The 24,581-nt window shown below is 36.6% G+C and overlaps 1 protein-coding gene across 1 annotated transcript in view; it reads right to left on the bottom strand.

Moving 5' to 3' along the window:
• The window catches only part of COMMD1 (copper metabolism domain containing 1), a 233,030-nt gene extending 219,715 nt beyond the window's left edge, over window positions 1–13,315 (bottom strand). The window contains exon 1 of the mRNA XM_074287024.1: window positions 12,990–13,315. Coding sequence (XP_074143125.1) covers window positions 12,990–13,292 — 303 coding nt within the window. The 5' untranslated portion in view covers window positions 13,293–13,315. The remainder of the gene's footprint in view (window positions 1–12,989) is intronic.
• Between the last annotated feature and the right edge of the window lie 11,266 nt (window positions 13,316–24,581).

Raw genomic sequence — 24,581 nt, 5'->3', positions numbered from 1 at the left:
TGCAAGCTCTTCCCCAGGAATTCACAAGTCAAACTCCCAGGAAAGGCTGGAACTAGAAAATTGTCAAGTACCAACTTAACACTTAGTAAAAACCTAATATCTCATTATCTCATTAGCACTTAGTAAGACCCTAACATCACAGGGTTGGCAGATTTATGGGAGGATATGTATAAGCATAGGATGGGCACATATGAATGGGCTGTGATTTGCATCATTGGAAGGTGCATTCACTTGAATGAGATCTCTATATTTCTATATTGTATATGAGTATTGATGCTATTTTTTTAAAAAAGAGAGAAATAGAGGGGAATGGGGAATGAAAACCTGCTAAGCATTTACACAGTGTCTACTGTATGTCAGGCACTATGATAAGCCCTTCTTACAGATATTATCTCATTTGAACTCACTTGATCCTCATAGCCAACAAATATGTAACTACAAAGAAATGAGATGTTATCAAAATAATGAATAAAAACCTGAGTGAGAATGAGGGATGTTCATCACTGATATTCTTACAATGTTAAGAGAAAGCAAAGGAGGCTTTTTGTGTTTCCCAAAAACCACTCTTCCTAATTCCCCATCTCCTGTCTCTGTCTGTCTGTCTGTCTGTCTCTCTCTCTCTCTCTCTCTCTATGTCTTTCTCAGTATCTCTGTCTACCTGTATCTCTCTCTCTGTCTCTGTCTCTCGTCCTGCATCACCAACTCTCTAATAGATTTCTCCACCTAGATGTCTCATTAGGATCTGAAACTTAAGATATCAAAAACAGATTTAATCATCTTTCACATAAAAACTGTCTTCTCACCTCTATTTCTATCAAAGGTACCATTATTTTTTAGCTACCCAGATCCCCAATCCCAGATCATCATCATTTTCCCATCCCATATTCAGTCACCAGGCTTTGTTAATTCTACCTCCATCACAACTTCTTACACCCAAACCATTCTCTCTACACTTATACAACTATCACCTCACTACCTTCATCACCATTGCATATACTATTGCAATAGTCTCCTAACTGGTATCCATGCCTCCAATCTTTTTTCTTTCTAATTCATTCTTCACATGGCTACCAAACCAATATTCCTAAAGCACATCTGCCCATTATCACTATCCTTTTCAAGAAATATCAGTGCCTCCCTATTGCCTCTAGGATAAAACTGCAAACTATTCTATTTGGCATTTGAAGTCTTTCACAATCTAGGTTCAGCTAGCTTTCTACATTGATTTCATACTGAAAAAGACAAACTGACCTTTTGCTGAAAAAGAAATTCTATCTCTGAATCTTTGCTTTTGTCCAATCTTGCTCCATGCCTGAAATGATTGCCTTCCTCATCAACTCTATCATGGAATCCCTAACTCCCTTCAGTGCTCACCTTCAGCATTAATTCCTGCACAAGACTTTTCCTAATGTCTCCACTTTATAGTACCATCTAAAGCCTGAAAATTACTTTAAATTTAATTTGTTTCTATCTTATATTTATCTGAAAATATATTACACACAGACACATACTCACCACAAGAATAGAAACTCCTTTAGGCAATTAATTACTAATTTACTTTCATTTTTGTATTCTTATAAGAACATTGATATTTGGCTTATAATAGGTCTCTAATAAATGCATTGTGATTTGAATTATTTTGATGATGATTTTTTGTAAAAAAAAAAAAAATTATCATCAGCAGAGAAGATGACCAAATATTCCATGAAATGATATTTCTTCCTGACTAAGAAACTCTCAACCATGGAATAGAATGCTGGATTTGGAGTTGGGAATACCAGGCTCAAATTCTGTCTCAAATACTTTCTATCTACATGACTCTGTGCAATCACTTGGCAACAACAAGATTATAAAGATCAATTCTGATGGACGTGGCTTTTCAACTATGAGATGATTGAACCAGTTCCATTGATCTTGTGATAAAGAGAGACATTTACATCCAGAGAGAGGACTGTGAGAACTAACCATGGATCACAACATAACATTTTCACTCTTTTTGTTAATGTTTGCTTGCATTTTGTTTTCTTTTTCATTTTTTTCCTTTTTTGATCTGATTTTTCTTTGTGCAGTGGCAGCACAATAATTGTAGAAATATGTATGGAGAAATTGCACATGTTTAACATATAGTGGATTACTTGCCATCTATGAGAGGTGATGGGGAGAAGGGGGCAGGATTTGGAATACAAGATTTTGCCAGGGTCAATGCTGAAAAATTATACATGTACGTGTTTTGAGAATAAAAATCTTTAATTAAAAAAAAAAAAAGAAAAGAAAAGATCCCTTCCACTTCTAAATCTATGATTCTATGATCTTCCTATAAGTTGACTCTGGGGATCCATCCAACATGCTAGTAGGTTCTTCTTTAGATTTTTTTCATGCTGGGGGGATAATAAAGGAGCACATCAGCTGTCTACCGGTTATCCCTCATGCTTACCATGTGACCACTCATAATTTTGTCTTTTTACTCTACTTTTCCTGTCCAATTTCTCATTGGTGATATGTTATAGCCTATTATTTCTTCCATGTGCTTCTCCATTGCCCTTTGGGTAGTCTTCAATTTAAATTTTTAGGAGATCATAGCTTTCTATGACTAGTAGCTGTATATGACCAGAAGAATACTGATTTTAATAAGTTGGAATTAATATTACATAGTGACATGTTACTCATTTTATTGATATTCTCAGAAATATTTCAATTAGCAACACATTACAGTGTATACAATGCCAGCCTTGGAATCAGAAAAAGTTGAGTCCCTACTTCAGATACTTACATGTATGACCCAGGCAAGTCACTTAGCCTCTCATTGTGACTCTGTCTCCTCATCTTTACAATGAGGAAGCTAGTTTTGAGGACTTTTAAGTTCCCTTCTGATGTAAAAATATCAACTTTGATGATAATATCCTTTCCTTTGGAAAGGTAACTTGCAGTAGTTCTTCTGGTAGTTCTGAGTAGCACCCTAGCATTAGTCTACATAGTCTCAGCAATGACAGCAAACTAAACATTAGCTCAAACATCTTACCAGAATCCATATCAAGAGAAAAGAGCATTTCTTCCCTGTCCAAAGAATAGCCAGATTTGTAAATAAGCTGGGGGTGCTACCAATGACCCAAGGACTAAAAGAAAAAAGAAGTGGTCATACACTATCCAGAGCCCCTTTTTCTATTTATAAGCTCATGCTTTTCAGGGGTTAAACTCTTCTAGGACCAACTTTCCCCCTTTGCTTGTCTTAATATTCTCTAGTTCACACTGATGTGTTTCAAAGGCAGCATGTGGGGAAATAGTACAAAAGTTTATAATTTATGGTCTGATCTATATTTTTGCCTAGGCTCCCCCATTTATTAGCCTTTGTGACCTTAGGTAGTGCCTTAACTCTCTGAGGATCAGTTTCCCCCTCTTTAAATATAATACATTTAGCTTTTTGTTTTTCGGGGATGGGGGCGGGGTTGTTTTATTTTGGGTTTTTTGTTTGTTTTTTAGTGCTTTATAAACTGTAAAAGGGATTACATAAATGTGAGGTATTTTTTCAAGAAGTTGTTTAGGGGAACAAAAGGTCAAGAATTTCAAGGGAATTAATAAAAAACAATGCAAAGAAAAGTGGCCTAGCTAACTATAACCTGATCTAACTATAAGTATGACCTAAAACTATATTATACAGTAACAGTCATCAAAGCCATTTGGCACTGGCTAAGAAATAGAGTAGTGGATCAATGGAATTCGTTAGGTTTACAAGACACAATAGTCAATAACTATAGTAATCTAGTATTTGATAAATCAAGAGGCTCCAGCATCTGAAATAAGAACTCATTATTTAACAAAAATTTCTGGGAAAACTAGGAAATAGTATGGCAGAAACTAGGCATTGACTAACATCCAACACCCTATAGCAAGATAAGGTGGAAATGAGTTTATGATTTAGACATAAAGGATGATACTACAAGCAAATTAGGAGAAAATGGAATAATCTATCTCTAGATATATAGAGAAGGGAGGAATTTATGGCCAAAAAAGAAACAGAACATTATGAAATGCAAAGTGGATTATTTTTATTACATTTAATTAAAAAGGGTTTGTATAAACAAAACCAATGCAGCCAAGTTTGGAAGGGAAGCAGAAAACTGGGGGGAAATTTTTATATCCAATGTTTCTGATAAAGGCCTAATTTCTAAAATATATAAAGAATTATCTCAAATTTATAAGAATATAAACCATTCTCCAATTGATAAATGGTCAAAGGATATGAACAATTTTCAGATGAAGAAATTAAAGCCATTTTCTAGTCATATGAAAAAAAATGCTCTACGTCACTATTTATTAGAGAAATGCAAATTAAGACAACTCTGAAGTGCCACTTCACAACTCTCAGATTGTCTATGATTTCAAGAAAAAATAATGATAAATGTTGGAGGGGATGTAGGAAAACTGGGATATTAATACATTGTTGATGGAGTTGTGAACATTTTTGAGAGAATTATGGCCAAAGGACTATCAAATTGTGTATACATATATCATTTAATCCAGCAAGTCTCTACTGAATCTGTATCCCAAAGAGATAATAAAAAAGGGGAAAGGGCCCACATGTGCAAAAATGTTTGAAGTGGCAAGTAACTGGAAACTGAGTGGATGCCCATTAGTTGAGGAATGGCTGGATAAATTATGGTATATAAATATAATGGAATAATATTATTCTAAAAGGAATAACAAGCAGGGTGATTTCAGAAAAACCAGGAAAGACTTATATGAACTGATGTTAAGTGCAGTGAATAAAACCAAGAGAACATTGTAAACAACAAGAAGATTGTGTGATGATCAACTGTGATAGACTTGGCTCTTTTAAAAAAATGAGCTGATTCAAGGCTATTCCAATAGACTTGTGATGGAAAAAGCCATCTACATCTAAAGAGTGGACTATAGAGACTAAATATGGATCATAGCATAGTATTTTCACTTTCTGTGTTGTTTGTTTGCATGGTTTTTTTTCTTTCTCATTTTTCCCCTTCTCATCTGATTTTTCTTAAGCAGAATGATAAATATGGAAATATATTTAGAAGAATTACACACTTGTTTAACCTATTTTGGATTATTTGCTGTCTGAGGGTGGGGAGAGGGAAGGAAGAGAAGAATTTTTGGAATACAAGGTTTTACAAGAGTGAATGTTGAAAACTGGTTTTGCATGTATTTTGAAAAATAAAAGGCTATTACTATTTCTAAAAGAAAAAGTTTACAAGGAAAGGGATGACCACTTATCAGGCATTAAGTCTTATTCAAGATCCCTGGCCCTTACTATGCTAAGATTCTGAGATTCTATCAATTTAGAGGTAGAAGGCAATTGGAATAGTGGAAAGAACACTGACTCTGGCCTCAAATAACATCCCTGATGTTTACAACCTGTGTAATTTTGGATAATCATTTAAGTTCCATGTGCCTCAGCTACTTTATAAGATATCTCTTCTGCCCTTTTTGGTTAAACTGATCAAAAAAGCCATTTACAACAGGTGCCTCTACTTTTTCTCCATCATTCTCTTCTTAATCCCTTACAAACTGTCCTTATCATTCCACTGAAACTGCTCTCTGCAGTCAGTAATGGTCTGTTAGTTGCCAAATCCAATGGCCTTTTCTCAATCCTTATTCTTTTTGGCTTTTCTGCAGTCTTTGACTCTGTTAGTCACTCTCTCTTGCTGGATAATCTTTGTAGGCTTTCTGGCCACCACACTGACCTGGTTTTCCTCCTCCTCTGAAATCTTTGCTGGATCTTCCTCCAGATCATACTCTCTAACCACAGGTGTCTCTCAGAGCTCTGTCGTGGATCCTCTTAACTTTACTCCCATACTATTCCACTTAGTGCCCTCTCTCATCAGCTCCCACAGATCTAATGACCCGCCATCTCTATGCTGAGGATTGTCAAGCCTCCTTCTTCTGCCCCCATCTCTCTGCTGACCTCCACTCCCACATCTCCAACTTTCAAGCATCTTGAACTGAATGTTCACTGACTTCAAAATTGACTTCAAAAACTGACTTTCAATTACACTGTACTACAACATAAGATTTGAACCACTTTTACTATGTTCCCTTACTCCTACCAGATTTTTGGTTAAGGTAACTTAGTGGGATTTCTTCAAGCTGTCATTAACCTTTAACGTCCATTAATTACTGTTATTGTTGTTCAAATGCTTCCAGTTCTTTGTGACACTTTTTGACAAAGATACAGAAGTGGTTTGCCATTTTCTTCTTCAATTCAATTTAGAGATGAGAAAACTGAGGTAAATAAAGGTAAGTGACTTGCCCAGATTTGAACCAAGGAAGATGAATCTTGCTGACTCCAGACCAGACACTCCATCCACAACACCCACCTAGCTACCCTAATAAAGAATTTATAGACTAGAAAGTGAGCATTTTGTAGGATACTTGTTACATAAAGTTTGCTTTCATTCCTTTAACAGTGCCTATTATATGCAAAACATTGGGCTAAATACAGTGAATGACATTGTGAAGGATACAAAGACATAGTCCCTACCCTCAATGATCCTGAAGTCTAATGGAGGAAATAAGATAGACACAAATGACTAGGATAAAAGATGAACTGTGTAAATGCCATGTTAGAGGAGTACAGAACAATAAGAAATTATTTCTCTTGGAGAGGAACAATTTAGGTTTCATGGAGGTAGCAGTGAAGAGGGGACCCCGAAAATTCTGAAAATCCTTGAAGAAGAAAATCTTCAACTCTGCCTCAATAAGGGACCTTGTCCTAAGGGACAGTTTCATCCTTGTTATATGGGTGGGGTGGGTTCAGTCTTGAAACTCATTGAATTCAATTCAAATTCTAGCTCAAGCTGAAATCCAGTGAGGAGCCAACTTGGGACTCCACCCACCAGCCCCCTTTATCTTGTAGCCAAAGCCCCCTATTATAAAAAAGCCAAACTAAAATTCTCTCTTTGCAGAGGTTCCAAACATGCCAGCTCCATGCTTGGAATACCAAGGGCCTCTGTCCACTGGAATATTCCTTCCAGTGCCATCCTCTTTTTGTCCTTTACCTATTTCCTAAACAGACTTTATACCTCTATCAGAATTTCTAACCTTACTTGCAATCCCCATACCTCTTTTATCCTTTTTTATCAATATTGGGTCTGTAAATTCTTTTACAGAGAACCTCTGCGCTGCCAGAAGGGAGACCCCAAAACTCCCTACCCTTGTGCCGAATCCCAAGAGGTTGCAGGAGAGCCAAACCTCTCCATTTGGTTCCCTGAATCCCGAACCTGCCACTAGAACTTATCATTTAATTCCCTGACCACCAGAAACTCTAATTTCATTTTGGTTCCCTAAATCTAAACCTCATCATTAGCACTTGAATTGCACCTTAAAGGTAGTATGGATCTCTCTAGGCAAAGGGAAGGAAAGACAATATTGCAGGTGGATGGAACACAAGGGACACAGAAAAATTGGGGCATATTTCTGGAGATGAATAATCCATGTTGGCCAGTTTGTGGCTATGTCAAGAAAAACAATACAAGTATGCAAAAATAAGTTAGAAATAAATAATAAGTAATCTTGAATGCTGGAGTTTAGGCTTAACTTGACAGTGTTGAACCAAAAAGGACCTGATTAAGTTTCTCATGAGAACCTGAACTTAGCCTCATACACTAGATCAAAGTGACAAGCATGACCATAGAGTCGCCTTGCCTATTTCTATTCTTCTACTTCCCTGGGCATCACACCTAAAATAAGATCAGTTATTATTTTTTGAAAATACTGATCCTGGAAGGTCCCCTTAAACCCCTTCTCACCATTACATCCCAAGCTCATCCCCACTATTATATGTATCCTATTATTGCTTTAGGCTGTGAAAAGCTTTTTTTTCTTGTATAATCAGCTATTTACTCTACTTGGAACCAGTATGAAGGACCTTTGCCTTTGAACTCAGAAACTTCTTCTTTCTGTGTGTTCCAACTATTTCCTATGCTTATCCTCTGATAACCTTGAAGAACCTTGACCCCTAATATTCTTCAATCTCTGTGCTAGCTGCACAATCTCCATGTGTCCTCAAGTCTTAATTACATCACCTACTTCTTCTGCTACTGCCATCTTATCTCGGTCCTAGTTAATAGTACTGACTTCCTCTCTCTTCCCATCATTATATAAATCAGATTATAAGAATGCATTTTCTTTTTTTAATTATTTAATTTAATTTATATATATATAGAGATATATATAGTATATATACATATATATTTTTTTATTTTATTTTATTATTATTAATTTTTTTTTGCTGAGGCAATTCGGGTTAAGTGACTTGCCCAGGGACATACAACTAGGAAGTGTTAAGTGAGACCAGATTTGAACTTAGGTCCTCCTGACTTCAGAGCTGGTGCTCTATCCACTGGGCCACCTAGCTGCCCCCATTTTTTATATTACATTAGCTATGTGACCACATATACATCTTAAATATGCTTTATATAAAATGTTATCTATTATTGCCTTGCTCACTATATCCATATTAAACATCTTTAAGTACAACATAGGCTGTCACCTCTTGTGATGAACTTTAGTTTTATGTGGGGGTGGGGGGGAGAGGGAGGAGAGGATTGGAATGGAATTAATATAGAAGATGTCTTATTTTGATCTTGATGGAATCTTGAAGGACCAAACTATATCTATAATTTAGAAATGAAATATTGTCTAGTCTGGAACTTGGCAATGAAGAACAATGAGTAAAGTCCTTAACTTGGAGTCAGGAAGACCTGTCTCTTGACAGTTGCTAGTTTTGTGATCGTGGACATCTTCATTTAACTTCTCTAAGCATCAATTGCTTCATCTGAACACATAGTGGTTATCAGGCTCAGGTGATATCTGTACATAAAACAGTATAATCTTTTTAAAGTACTTGGTAAATATTAGTTGTTACTAATGTAAGTAACAGTAAATGAAAATTTTAATATTATTTTTTCTTTTTTTGATTATTAATTTTATAATTATAACTTTTTTTGACAGTACATATGCATGGGTAATTGTTTACAAGATTATCCCTTGCACTCACTTCTGTTCCGAATTTTCCCTTCCTTCCCTCCACCCCTTCCCCTAGATGGCAGGTAGTCTTATACATGTTAATTGTTATAATATATCCTAGATACAATATGCAGATACAACGTGCAGAACCAAATTTCTTGTTGCAAAGGAAGAATTGGATTCAGAAGGTAAAAATAACCTGGGAAGAAAAACAAAAATGCAAACAGTTTACACTCGTTTCCCAGTGTTCCTTCTCTGGATGTAGCTGATTCTGTCCATCATTAATCAACTGGAACTGAATTGGCTCTTCTCTATGTTGAAGATATCCACTTCAATCAGAATACATCTTCATACAACATTGAAGTGTACAGCGATCTTCTGGTTCTGCTCATTTCACTCGGCATCAGTTGATGTAAGTCTCTCCAAACCTCTCTGTATTCATCCTGCTGGTCATTTCTTACAGAGCAATAATATTCCATAACATTCATATACCATAATTTACCCAACCATTCTCCAACTGATGGACATCCATTCATTTTCCAGTTTCTTGCCACTACAAAAAGGGCTGCCACAAACATTTTGGCACATACAGGTCCCTTTCCCTTCTTTAGTATTTCCTTGGGATATAAGCCCAGTAGTAGCACTGCTGGGTCAAAGGGTATGCACAGTTTGATACCTTTTGGGGCATAATTCCAGATTGCTCTCCAGAATGGTTGGATTCTTTCACAACTCCACCAACAACGCATCAGTGTCCCAGTTTTCCCACATCCCCTCCAACATTCATCATTATTTGTTCCTGTCATCTTAGCCAATCTGACAGGTGTGTAATGATATCTCAGAGTTGTCTTAATTTGCATTTCTCTGATCAGTAGTGATTTAGAACACTCTTTCATATGAGAGGATATAGTTTCAATTTCATCCTTTGAGAATTGTCTGTTCATATCCTTTGACCATTTATCAATTGGAAAATGGCTTGATTTCTTATAAATTAGAGTCAATTCTTTGTATATTTTGGAGATGAGGCCTTTATCAGAACCTTTAACTGTAAAAATGTTTTCCCAGTTTGTTACTTTTCTTCTAATCTTGTTTGCATTAGTTTTGTTTGTACAAAAGCTTTTTAATTTGATGTAATCAAAAGTTGCTATTTTGTGATCTCTAGTTCTCCTTTTGGGTCACAAATTCCTTCCTTCTCCACAAGTCTGAGAAGTAAACTATCCTATGTTCCTCTAATTTATTTATGATCTGGTTCTTTATTCCTAAATCATGGGCCCATTTTGATCTTATCTTGGTATGTGGTGTTAAATGTGGGTCCATGCCTAGTTTCTGCCATACTAATTTCCAGTTTTTCCTGCAGTTTTTGTCAAATAGTGAATCCTTATCCCAAAAGTTGGGATCTTTGGGTTTGTCAAACACTAGATTGCTATAGTGGTTCATTATTTTGTCCTGTGAACCTAACCTATTCCACTGATCAACTAGTCTATTTCTTAACCAATACCAAATGGTTTTGGTGACTGCTGCTTTATAATATAGTTTTACATCAGTTACAGCTAGACCACCTTCAGAAAATTTTGATATTAAAGAGGACCTGTGAATTTATAGTTCTTCAGATTTGTAGTAGATAGTTTGAAGAAATTGCTGTGGCTGAAATTGTTTACCCAGTAAACTGATCAACTTGGTGATAAGCATTTAAGTTTTGACAGTAGACTTCCATTCTAGCACTGGAGCCACACTCCAAGCCTTTTTAACTCTATAGAAGCTGTCACCTGAGCTTGTGCTTTATTATACTAAGGTGTAGCTTTAGGAGCCAGGATCACCTTTATTCCACAATGAAACACTATATCTTAATGGATAATAGTAACAGCTCACTTGTATATTCCAATGACTTCCCTTTGTCAATTATTTCCTACTTATCTCCAATGAAACAGTATGCACCCCTCCTAGTAACTTTGAAAACTGTATTATCTTCTGTAAAATGAAGATTATGTAAAATGATAATTAGAAGATTAAATGCCACACACTGAGTTAAGGACTCATTGTTCTCTATTGCCAAGTTCCAGACTAGACAATATTTCATTTCTAAATTATAGATATAGTTTGGTCCTTCAAGATTCCATCAAGGTCAAAATAAGGATCTTTTATATTAACCCCATTCCAATCCCCTTCCTACCTCTCCCTCCCTCCCTCCCTTCCTCTCTCTCTCTCTCTCTCACAAAACTAAAGTTCTTCAGAAGAGGTGAGTGGTGGCCAGTATTGTTCCTGAAGAGGATTAATATGGATACAGTGAGCAAGACAATAATAGGTGACATTTATATAAGCATATTTAAGATGTATATGTGGTCACATAGCTAAAAAAAAAAAAAAAAAAAAATCAATGCCTAAATTTGAATCTGGGGCTTTCTGACTTCAAGTTAAACACTTTACCCACTAAATTTTGCTCCATATAGATTGACTCAAGGTAGAAGAGAATAGAATCATGAGATTAGTTAGGTTCCCATGAAAGTACTCTAGATGGAAAGTAAATAAGAAAATAATGTTGGTAAAAATGTAGAAAAGGAGACCAATGAAAAGAGTTTTCAAAGACAGAAGCGATACAATTTAACAAGTGGCATCTATTTACATTTACATGTTTTAAGGTTCACAAAGCACTTTCCTTGTAGCCAACTCTAGTTGCCATGGGACAAATTTGAGAAAGATGATATAATTATTATCCCCATTTTAGAGGGGGGAGTCTCAAAAATGCTAAGTGACATGCATAAGGTCAAAGTTAATAGATAGAAGAGCCAGTGGATAGAGTGCCACCTCTAGAGTCAGGCAGTTCAAATCCCGTCTCAGACACTACCTGTGTGATGCTGGGCAAATTACTCAACCCTGTTTGCCTCAGTTTCCTCATCTGTAAAATGAGCTGGAACAGAAAAGTTCAACTATGATCCCTCCCCCAAAGGCTAACACTGGCTACTGGACTATTTCCACCCCCACTAAAGAAGCGGCTGCACAAGCAGTACTTAAGGGATCATCCGCTGCTCACAGGACGTCCACCACTTCTTGGGCTAAATGTGTTTATCTGGTAAATTCTGTCTTCTGCTCTGTCCCTCTTAATAACTGAAATCGGCTTATCCAGTTGTTTCTCAGGGGTGCGGACCCCATGGGGGGATTTCCTTGACAGTGATCCCAGAGGGGTTTCCGTCTCCAGTTCATTTTACAGATGAGGAAACAGGCAAACAAGGTGAAGTGACTGGCCCAGGATCACACAGCTGATAAGTATCTGCAGCCACCTTTGAAAGGATGATTAAGAATGATCCTGGCGCTCTAATCACATTCTGGCCCATTAATCTCTGGTAATAATCTCGCCCGTTTTTTCTACACCGGGTGGATCACGGCTTGAGACAGAAGGGGGGAAGGGAGGAAGGGAGGAAGGGAGGAAGGAAAGAAGGGAGGAAGGGAGGAAGGGAGAAGAGCTCGGCCGGCTCCGGTTCTAGCAGGTGTCATTTCCCGGGGCAGGGGCGGGGATATCTCGGGTCCAGAGGGCGAAGGTCGCGGAGTGGGAGCGCGTGCAGCAGCCGGGGTACAGGGGAGGGGGGGAAGGGCATTAAAGATTGCACCGAGACCACTGGCTTGGCATAACTACCCATAATCCTTACTTTGGCATTGTCTTTTTAATAGGGTGTCTGGTCAACAAATATAAAGCGCCTAATTTGTGCCAGGAACTGGCCGATGCGCTAGGACAAAAAGAAGGGTTCCTTCATTGAAAACCAAAACAAGGAAGGGGAGAAGTTATTGGGGTTCAAAGACAGCAGGTACGGCGTCTCTGGGGAACCGGTGGGAGAGTAAGGACGTTGGTGCCCAAGACCCACAGAGGAGGCCGGGGGTCGGAGGCGGCGTCGCACACGTCCTGGCGCATCGCGACGCAATGCGCACGGCACGCAGCCTCATTCTCGGGGCTGCCGGGACTGAGGGAGGAGCTTTGAGGGGCGGGGCGGGACGGAAGCCGGTACCTTCAGGAGCCCCCGCATCTTTTCCAGAAAGGGGCGGAATTCCTCGGCAGGCACCTCTGAGTACAGCTGGCTCCGCAGGAGCTCTTCCGTGATGCCCGGGTGCCCATGAAAGGTGCTTTGGGCCAGGCCGCTCAACAGGCCGCTCAGGGGCTTGGATCCCTCGAGTTCGCCCGCCATAGTGACACTCGTTCCGCCTCCCTCCAGCTGAGAGCCCGCCGTAAGCAACGGCGGCCGAGAAGGCGGGGTGGAAACGGTGCGCCACCTGCAGGCCCAGGACGGCTCTGCACTCACAGCTTCTTGCATGGCAGCCCCAGTCTCAGCCCAATCCCGCCTTTGTCCTCCTCTCTGCTAGGCTCCTCCCTTCGAGTGAAACAAGTTTTTGGTTTACCACGTGAACCCAAGGAAGCGGTAGTGCACTTGTATCAGACACAGCAAAAGTAGAGTTTCACTAAGCCGAGAAAGAGGAACAAGGGAACTGTGTAATGCTTTAAAGAAATCACTGATCAATATAAATGGCACATGTATACCTTTCTTCTGAGATGATCTCCAATCTATATATGTATATACATTGAGGTTATCTCCAGTTTATCCCATGTCTACATATGTACCTATATATGCGCATATCTATGTTAAGTTGAGAGCTCTGATTTCTATATAGTAACACGTTGATATAAATTACATATATAAAATTTATCCACATATATAATCCGATATACAAATTGGATATTTTATGTATGCGTTAGTACATTTTTTGCATGTTATTTTCTCAATATTGTCAAAAAAATTTTTAAGCTTAATTTTTGTTTCCTCCTCCTTCCCTTCCCTTCCCCTCAGTAGACTATGAGCTCCCTGAAATCAAGGACTATTTTTTTGTTTCTCATTATCCCCAGAGCTTAGCAAAGTGCCTGGCACATGGTTATATAATATTTGTTGACTCGAAATGGCATTATCTAAATTCATAAAAGAATAGCTGACTGAATTTTTTTTTAAATACAAAACTGGATAAATCTAAGATAAAAAATAGAAATAAAACTTGAATTATCTAGAGTGGAAAGACCTATAGAGTTTCAGTAAAAAAACATTGAGAATATACAATTCTCAACACCGCCTTTGCAAAAATAGATGTACAGTGGCCCTCATCAATTCCTTGAACATAAGGGCTTTGTGTTTTACCTTTCTTTGTGTGCCAGGGACATCAGCACAGTCCCTAGCATAATAGGCACTTAATATATGCTTGTAGACTAGGGCTTCACTATCTTGATGAGTGGTTACTTCATTCATCCATTAATTATATCTAAGCCTGGTTCCAACCATGATTCACTGAGCTCCCACACCATATCCTCACTGATTGCCAAGTTTGATTACATGCACTTCTTGTCTCACATAATCTAACCCTGGAACCATAATCTGGTCAGCTCTGTCATGGCTCCTGGAAAGGATATATCATTTAATTCCCCTATTGCTCCACTCAGTTTTCAACTAACCAAACCAAAATGCCCCACTAGGCCATCTCCCATATATGTTTTCCCATATTAGAAAATAAGTTCTTTGAAGACAATGATTGATTGTCTTTGCTTTTGTATTTGTATTCTTAGGACTTACCCCAGTGCTTGAAACATAGTAAACATTTATTAAATGTTTTTTTTTTATTTCATTCATTGTTTTAAAAAATAAAAACAACCTTGTAGACCTTAATGTAATAAAAATATTAATACAAGAACATAAGCAAAAGAGAGTTATAAGTTGAAACATCGTAATGATTTACTAAAGTCAGGGAAGAAATCACAGAAATTATTGAAAGAGAATGATAATGAAATAATATATTAAAATTTCTGAAATGTCATGAAACTAAAGTAAAAACAAAAGATATAAATAGAATTGTAAGTAAACAAACTTGGAACTAATAAAAAATGCATTAAAGATTATGAGACTTGTAATCAGAATAGTTATGTGGGAACAAAATAATAACACAGTTTTCATTCCATTCTTGTTATATATATTTATATATGTATATGTATATCTAGTGTTCATTCCATTCTTGTTATATATAGAGAGAGATTAATGTTTAATAATAAATTATTAATATTTTAGTTAAATTTTTTTTGTTTTTTGGCACATATTGAAAAACATAGGTTTATCATAATTAAATAATATATATTCATTAGCAATATCATCACTGACCCTATGGGTATTCAATAGGCACTAAGTTAATTTTTTAAAACCTAATGCTATGCCACCAGAGACTGCTGTTACCTGAGCTAAAGTCAAACACTTGTTAATAATGCTATATATAAAAATATCTTTCACACAACAGAACCAAAGTACAAGATTTTGTTGATGAAAATAATCTCCATTTTATTGACAGAAAAAGCAGTGGCATATCAGAGTCCTATGCACTTGAGAGGAAAGGGAGCAAGCTGCGATAGGAAGGAAGAAAAACTTCTTTGAACCATACTCCATTCAAAGAGGAAAAAATACCTTTCTGACAAATCTATACAAGCATATCACCATCTCCTAAAGTTAATTTGCCCTAGATAATGCACAGGCATAATTAGTTCTTACATATAGTTGGGGTGGGGGAGTGGGGTGAAGAGGCTCCAGAATTTCAGAAGATAGTCTATTTGGAAAAAGTTGTTCTCCAGAAAGTCCCTCCCTTGTCTGCTGGGGCTAAGGGTAAGAAAGGGAGCCTAGCTCCTGGCTCAGTCGGAGCTGCACTTCAAGCCAGAGAAACTCAGTTCAGCCGTTTTGGTTTGCAAACTCTTATTAACACCTAGGAAAAGTTCCATTTGTCCATACAGATTAAAACTCTGATAAAGTCCCATAACTTATATTTGTTGCATGCTAATTAGAAGTATTATGCCTAACAGTATAAGTGTAATATAGTACAATCATGCAAAGCAATGTATGGACAAGAAACATGGGTATTACAAATAAAAACTAAGCTGTTAATTTGGCTTTGAAATTTAGGGACAGTCATAAATATTGATATATACATAGATATGTACACCTGCAAACACAAATTCATAACTTCTGGTTCAACCCCATCTTCTGGCTCAGCTCTCATATTAGTAGACTAAAACCTGAAAGGTCGTCAAAGAAAAAAGAGCCTACATTTGATAGCTAAGCTGTTTCACTAAATTGTATTACAATATGTTTCACAGAGGCAATTTGATTCCATTGATACAATCAACAAGGGAGTAAGAAACATAAAAAGATGTCAAAAAAAAAAAAAGTTTTAAAAGGTAAACAGTTTGCAAAGGTTATATAATTATATTTTATTTTTTACAAATTAATGTTTACAAATACATGCCTTGTACATTTGTTGACTTCAGTCATGTCTGACTTTTCCTGACTCCATTTGGGGTTTTCTTAGCAACGGATCCAGGAGAATGATTTGTTTTCTGTGTTTTGTAGTTTTTTTCCCCCACGAATTTTTTGCTATTGGCCTAGGTTTCTGTTTGCCTCATCATGAATCAATATATTTAGGCCTTAGTTTATCTCAGTGGGAAGTTTTAATCAATAGAATTGGAAATTCACTTAAAATACCTTTCATAAATATGAATCCAAGTCTATCAGTGATCAGTGCTAGTTGTCTCATAAGCAACTAGGCAACTTAGAGCAATCTCACCTATTATCTTACATATAGCTGTCAAAGTGATCATTTGACCATCATTACCTTGCTTTGTGTTTCATTGACTCTGTGTGTGTGTGTGTATGTGTGTCCTTTAGGATAAAATAAAAATACTTCTATATGATAGTCTATTTGTCACATTAATCTCACTATATTCCACCCAAATTGGCTTCCTTATGGTTCTCCATAAACATCTCCTACCATGACATGGGTTATTCTCAATGTCTGAAATGTATTCCGTCCTCACCTCTATATCTTTCAATCTCCAGCTCTCTTCAAGACTCATTTCAAGCTTCTCCTTTTGTATTCGTCCTTGGGTTCCCAGCACCTAACACAGTGCCTTACAAACAGTAGGTGCTTCATAAATGCTTGCTAAACTTTCTGCTAAATATAATGGGTCCTTTTACTAGAACTCTATCTCCAAAAGGCTTTGGAACTATAGAGCACCTAGAAAAATCTTTACATTGATTCTTATATCAATATAAGTAAAGTATTACTAGCCAGTCACTAGCAGTATGCATATATGAACTTTAAACTCACTAGTACAAATTAGAATATCCACAAAGATTTATATTAAGGCATAAGCTTTTTAAGTATGAGTAACAAAATATTTTTAATGTTTTTCCTCTAATTAACAAGCATTTATATTCATTTCCTCCTACTTGGCTTTTTTCAGTCAAAAAAGAAAAACAAAACTCTCATAACAATATAAATTCCCATACTGTCCATGTTCAAAAACCATGTTATCTTATTATGCCTGCTTATGCCATCACCTGTCAGAAGGGCAAAATTTTCATCATTAAATGAGATCAAAAGTGCCTGCTAACTTTGAAGGGAAACTAAATGCTATTTGCTGTTATTGGTTCTCTGGAAATCATGGTTATAAGTGCCTTGATCAAAGCTCTTTCAAAATTATGGATTTTTGAAATATTATTTTTCAAAAGTAAAAATTGCTTCCCTGGTTATGCTCATTTCACTCTTCATCAGTGAGATCATTCAAGTCTTCCTAAGTTTCTCTGAAACTATTCCCCTCATTTTTTAGAACTCAATAGACTTCTATTATGTTCATATACCACAATTTGTTCAGCCATCCTTTACTTGATAGGAATTTTCTTTGTTTCTAGTTCTTTGCAACCACAAAAAGAGTAGTTATAAATATTATATATATATTTTTTTTTCCCTCTTTTATCTCCTTGGGAGTATAGAGTATAAGTCTAGAAGTGGTATACTGAATCAAAAGGCATGCACAATTAAATAAATGGGGATGAGTTTCAAATTGCTTTCCATGATAAGTTATATCAATGTACAGCCCCATCAATAGGGCATTGATGTGCCTATTTTCCTGCAGCCACTCAAACATTTGTCATTTTCCTCTTCTGTCAACTTTGTCAATCTGAGAGATGTTGGAATCCCAGAGATATTTTAATTTGCATTCCTCTAGTAACAAATTGGAGCATTTTTTCATAAAACTACAGATAGCTTTCATTTCTCTCCTTGAAAATTTCTTGTTCATATCCTTTGACTACTTACCAATTAGGCAATTGCCCTTATTTCTACAAATTTGGATCAGTTCTTTATATGTCATGTAAATGAGATACTTGCCTAAGAAACCTGCATCAAAGATTTTTTCCCCCCCAATTAACTAAAAGTGAATACACTGGGTTACCTTAAATAGTACTCTTTGTTAATCAAGCGTATAGTTTTCTTTAACACAGTAAATTACAAAAGTGAATGACTGCTGAGAGGTAGAGAAGAAAGCTTGTGGCAGATGGAAAAATCTTATGTTGATAGACAACACAGGAGGATAGGTAACTTGAGGAGAGGTTTGAAACACCAAAGTAAGGAATTCAGTAGTATCTGTAATAGATTGCCATATAGCAGTGAGGTTTAGCCAGGATTAGAAAACAAATCTGTAGTTGGCCAAGTTATTATGAGAACAAGATCCAGCAGTCAAGAAAGATGAGAGATCTTGGTAAAATAGTAGGACCACAGTTGAGAAATTGTAACCCATAGGAGACAGTCAAAGAAAGCAGTTATGGGGAGTAACAAAGGTTTCTGCTCTTGGTACAGTGAGTGCTGAGAAGAACTGCAGCAAATTTTATCACCAATTCTATGATAAACTGATATATCCACATTGATATAACTCATCAGACAAGATGGATAAACTGGAAACCTATGTTAGAACCTCTGCCATATGTGGGGATGAGTATCAGGTTTGCTGAATCCTCCAATCAGTTTTGAAAGGAGGGAGTAGTTTCAGCATAGTTTTCTCACTGAGATCATTACAATTACTCAAGGGCAACTAATTTTTTAAATTATATTTTCATGCAAAAAACCCCAAAACATTATATTTTCATTATTGTAGTCATAATAATAGCCAGCATTTGTATCTCCCTTTAAGGTTTGCAAAACACTTTGCAAATATCTCATTTTATCCCCACAATATCTCTGGGAGGGAGGTGCTGTCGAGATCCCCCTGCCAAGACCATCTCTATAATTTTTTTTTTAATTCCTCCCCTTTTACTATTAGAAGACACCCATTTTTCAAAGCTAAGACCCAGCAAACAAATTGTGTCCTGAGCTGGGCATACAACAATCTTTTGCATTTACCTTCTCGAAGAATTTAGCTGCAACAAAATCCAAAAATTGTTTCACAACAGCAACAGCACCAGGTAGTCCATAAGTTCAGACAAATAAATACCTGCTAGAACCATGTTCTAAGTCACGAAGGTTTACTATGAATCAAACTTGTCTCATTGTTACTGTTACCCCTCATGGTCAGAGCTGTGATTTGCTGTGTAGCCATTGTTATGTGTATTAAGATTTAAACTCACTAAAGTGGGTCTCCTTCTAGAGGAAGCCCCAGCATATGTGTCTTATTTCCCTCTTCTAATGATTTAATTTAATAAATCAAACTTTTTAATTATGATCACAGTTAACTCCTTGGTTATTTTGTTTTTATTTTATTTCTTAAGAGTTAACTGTAGTTGATATTTTTAGAGTTAATTGTGATTGTGATTGATTTTATGAGCTCAGTATTTTCAGATTTAACAGTGATTGCATGACTTCTGTAACTTTTTGGTCATTTGCTTTCAGATTTGACAGTGCTATTATTATCCCTATTTAATAGATGACAAATCCGGAGCAAAGGTCAACTGAATTGCCCAAGATGAAGTGGGGTCTTTCTGATTCCAGGACCAGTGCTCTATCCACTGTGATACCTCACTGCCTATTTATTATGTAAATGTGAGTAATATGCATTGTGTAATGTGCTTGATTCACTACAGATCCATTTCAGTCAATCAAGCATTTAAACATCTCCTGGTACTGGCACTGGGGATACAAACAAAGACAAAAATATAGTCCCAGCTCTCAAGGAGTTCACTCAAATGATGAAGACAATATGAAACCATTATATACATACAAGCTACAAGTAATCTCAAAAGGTCAAAGATTGAAAATGGCCTCTTATAGAAAGTTGGATTTTAGCTGTGTCTTGAAGAAAGCCAGAGGAGAGTGGGAAGTGAGGAGAGAGAGCATTCCAGGAATGGGGAACAAAAAACAAACACACATCCCACCCCTCAGTAAAGAAGCAGTCAAAAAAGTGTCCTCTGCATAGGACATCAAGAAGATCTGTATTAAAGGAGTAAGTAAAGTGTGAATAAATTGGAAAACATCAGGTTATTAAGAGTTTTTAAAGACAAACAGAAGATTCTGTATTTGATCTTGAAGACAATAGAGTCATTGAAGTTGACTGAATAGCACAATGACATGATCAGACCTATAATATAAAAAAAACATTTTAAGAGAGGATTCTGGGAAGATGGCGGAGTAGGTTGGCAAATTTCGAGCTCTCCTGATTTTCCCCACAAATAGAACACAATTTGCGCCTCAGGGCAAACATAGACAGTTGAAAAATCAAGACAACTTGGGATAGAACTGGGGACCTCCAGATACAACCCTAGAAGATCTGAATAAAGACCCCGGGCTGGGGATTAACCTGTCTAAAATGCTAACACCTCCTGGCTAGCTCCTGCAGACATACCAAGTGGGGACCCCTAGGGCTAGCTGCATGTGGCTGAAGTCTCCCCAGGAATCACAGACACTTTCATCTCCCAGACTCTGTAGTGGGGGTTTGAGTACACACAGAGTGAACTTCAGGTGATTGGGAATACCCTGGGTGAGAAGGAACCAGCACCTCCAGAGTGCAGAGGCAATGGGGCAGGGACATTGTTGGCTGCCCAAACTTGCAGAAGTGTGGAGCTCTTACTTTGGGATTCTTGGTCAGAGTGGAGAGATGAAGGGTTGCTTGAGGCTCTCCCCCACCCTCCATCAAAGGTACTTACACTAATATCTCTTATTTTAAAAAAAAAAAAAGAAAAGAAAAGAAAATCACACCATTGAAATGTATTATGGCAATAGGGAAGCCAGGGTTCATCTTCAGAGGACACTTTAGTGTAAAAGAAAAAAAAGCTACCCCAAAGAGCAATATGAAATGGCTCCCTGTCCAGAGAGAATTTATAGAACTCAAAAAAGTTTTAAAATCATATGAGAGACATTTAGGAAAAAATAAAATTAAAATAAAAACCAAGAAAAACAAGAAGCTTATTTTTTTTAAGTTTTTTATTTTCAAAACATATAGGATAATTGTTCAACATTGACCCTTGCATAGACTTGTTTGAAGTTTTTCCTTTCTTTCCCCCAACCTCTCTCCTAGATGGCAAGCAATCCAATATATGCTATCCATAAAACAAGAAACTTATGAAAAACTATTAAACTACCTGGAAAAGGAGGTACAGAGTCTCAAAAATGAAACTAATTCTTTGAAAATTAGAATTAGGTAAGGAATAGCCAGTGAAGCTATGCAATAGCTGCCAAGAAATAACAAAACAGTATAAAGAGTGAGAAAATAGAACAAAATGTAAAACATAAGAAAAATGACATATCTGGAGTACAGATCAAAAAGAAAAACATACAAGTAATTGAACTGCCAGAAAGTTGTGACTAAAAAGAGAGCTTTGATACAATAATGCAGGAAATAATACAAGAAAATTGTCCTGCAGTGATAGAATGAGGGGAAAATAGAAATAGAAAAAAAATCTGCTGATCACCACTTCAAAGAGATCCTTTGTGGAAAATACACAGGAATATCATTGCCAAATTTCAAACCCTTCAAAGAGAAATTTTTGCAAGAAACAAAAAAAAAAAATTTCAAATATACTGGAGCTACAATTAGAATTGTACAAGAGTTAGCAGCAACAGCCATAAAAGACTGCAGGTCCTAGAATCATATCTACTGCCAATCAAAAGAATTATGCATGTGGTTAAAAATGTATCCAATATACCCAATTATAATTTTGAATAAGAAAAAATGGACATTTAATGAACTTGCAGATTTTCAGGCTTTTCCATCAACCAAACCTGAACTTAACAGAAAATTTAACATATAAAAGTCAATATGAAAGATAAATTTTAAGGAACTTAACATGGACAAACTGTTTAAAAATGGACAGATTGTTTATTTCTTTTACATGGGAAAATGTATAGTATATGCTTAAGATTAACTTCAACAATAAGGTAGCTCAAAAGAAAGACTGACAGAGTTAAGATAAAAATAGTAATTAAGTTAAACAAATAAGGTGAAGAGGAAGAATAGGTATAGAGGCATTAGAAGGGAGAGGAGAGCTCATAGTTCTGAAAACCTGTTCACCTTAAAAATGTCTTCAATGGGCAATACTACATATACCATGAAGAGTATAGCACTCTCCAAAATCTATAAAGAAATAAGGGGCAAGGGAAGGGATAGGTGGATAGGAAAATAAAGGGTGAGGGAAGAAAACAAGGGAGGGATCCTCAGGTGGGGTGAAGTTAAGTAATAGCAAGTCAAGTTATGGAGCAGAATTGAATTAAAGAGGCATCAGGGATGGAAGAGAGATGTGTATGTGAAGGGTATATGAGAATGAGTGTATATATCTATCTATCTATCTATATATAGATAGATAGATAGATATATCTACATATGTATACATAAATATATCTTAACTATAAGTTTCTTGGGGGTAGGAGTGGGGGTGGGGGAATGAATGGGGGGGGGAATAAAGTAAATAAGGCATGTAGCAGAGAACCAAAGAATAATTTACAAGGAAGTAAAGAAAAATGGACATTCATGAATATAATTTCTTCTATTAATATATATTTTCTTGATCTGGTAATTGTTATATATTTTGAATCTTCACTGATGTTCTGCGGGGCACATGACAATGTTCTCTTTTGTTTTGTATTTCTTTCCTGTTTTTCTTTTTTCTTTTACTGTTTTTTTTTTCAACTAAAATAATTTTTTTTTTTAAAAAGAAAGTAATTTTGTACATTAGGGGTGGAGAGGGAAGTCTCAAAAAAGCATTCTTTGGACATACACATGAAAGTAAGAGAGAAAGACCTAACATACTGGCTTTTGTAATTGTGGTGGATAATGAAAAGTAGAGACAAGAAGATTACAGCATTGTTGCATATGAAAACTTAAGTTCATTTATTTTTAAAACAATTATATTAATTTCCTTTGTTGTCATATTCCCCATTATTCCTCCAACACAGAATCATCTCTTATTACAAAGAATTAAAAAGAGAAGTATTCCATAGAACTACAAATATATATATTTTTTCCTTAGGTAAGAGGAGAAGGAACTGGAGTGGGAAGAGATTTCAAGCAGCGGGACCAACCAATAGGCTATTTCAATAGACCAAATGTGAAATGAAAGGTCCTGTAGCATGCTATTGGCTATATGAGTACAGGGGGATACATGCAGAAGAAAGTCTTTGAAGGTAGAATTGACAAGATTTGATAGCATCTTAGATGTGGGAATAAGAATGAAAAATTGAAGACAATAATGAGGTTGTAAGATTAAGTGATTGGAAGGACTGTGGTGCCCCTAGCAATAATTGAAAAGTCCAAAGAAGGGAAAATTTGAAAAGAAAAATGTTGAGTTCTGCTTTGGACAAGCTGAAATGGAGACTCCTTTGGAACTTGAGATATGCAATGGACAGTTGGTGATATGGAAATGGAGGTATAGATAAACATTATCCCTTTTGAGATGATAATTTAACCTAGGATAGCTGATGAGATAATAAAAGGGGATAGTATAGAAAAAGAGGATCTAGGATAGACGCGTGGCAGAGGGGCATCCACAGTTAATGAACATGATCTGGAGAAAGCAATTAAAGGAGATTGTAGAGAGGTCAGGCATTGGACAACCAGAAAAAAAGCAAAAAAAATTAGGTCACAAAAAGCTTGTTCTCCTCTAGGCAGAAGAGAGTATATGGGAAAGGTGGTAACTTTGGAGGGTTTCAATTGAATGATGAGGTTTGAAGCCAAATTGCGGAAGGTTTAGAAAAGAGAGGAAGTACAACAACAATACTATATGATGATCAATTCTGATGGACGTGATGATCTTCAACAATGAGATGAACCAAATCAGCTCCAATAGAGCAGTAATGAACTGAACCAGCTACACCCAGTGAAAGAACTCTGGGAGATGACTATGAACCACTACATAGAATTCCCAATCCCTCTGATTTTTTCTGCCTGCATTTTGGATTTCCTTCACAGGCTAATTGTACACTATTCAAAGTCCGATTCTTTTTGTGAAGCAAAACAACTGTTTGGACATGTATACTTATATTGTATTTAATTTATACTTTAACATATTTAACATGTATTGGTCAACCTGCCATCTGTGGGGGGGGGGGGGGGAAGGAGGGGAAAAGTTGGAACAAAAGGTTTTGCAATTGTCAGTGCTATAAAATTACCCACGCATCTATCTGGTAAATAAAAGTTATAAAAAAAATAAATAAGAGACATCAGGAGGAGCCTGGCCCTCACCAACGACAAGGCGTCCTTCAGGCCTAACCCCGCCCCCGTTATGCGTGGGGGCTTTTTGGAGGAGAGACGAAGGTGGTTAGAAACT

Source organism: Sminthopsis crassicaudata, chromosome 2, assembly GCF_048593235.1.
Source record: "Sminthopsis crassicaudata isolate SCR6 chromosome 2, ASM4859323v1, whole genome shotgun sequence".
In the NCBI taxonomy this organism is placed as follows: Eukaryota; Metazoa; Chordata; class Mammalia; order Dasyuromorphia; family Dasyuridae; genus Sminthopsis; species Sminthopsis crassicaudata.
The sequence above is the reverse complement of the archived record's forward strand: the minus strand, read 5'-3'. Positions and strand labels throughout refer to the sequence as shown.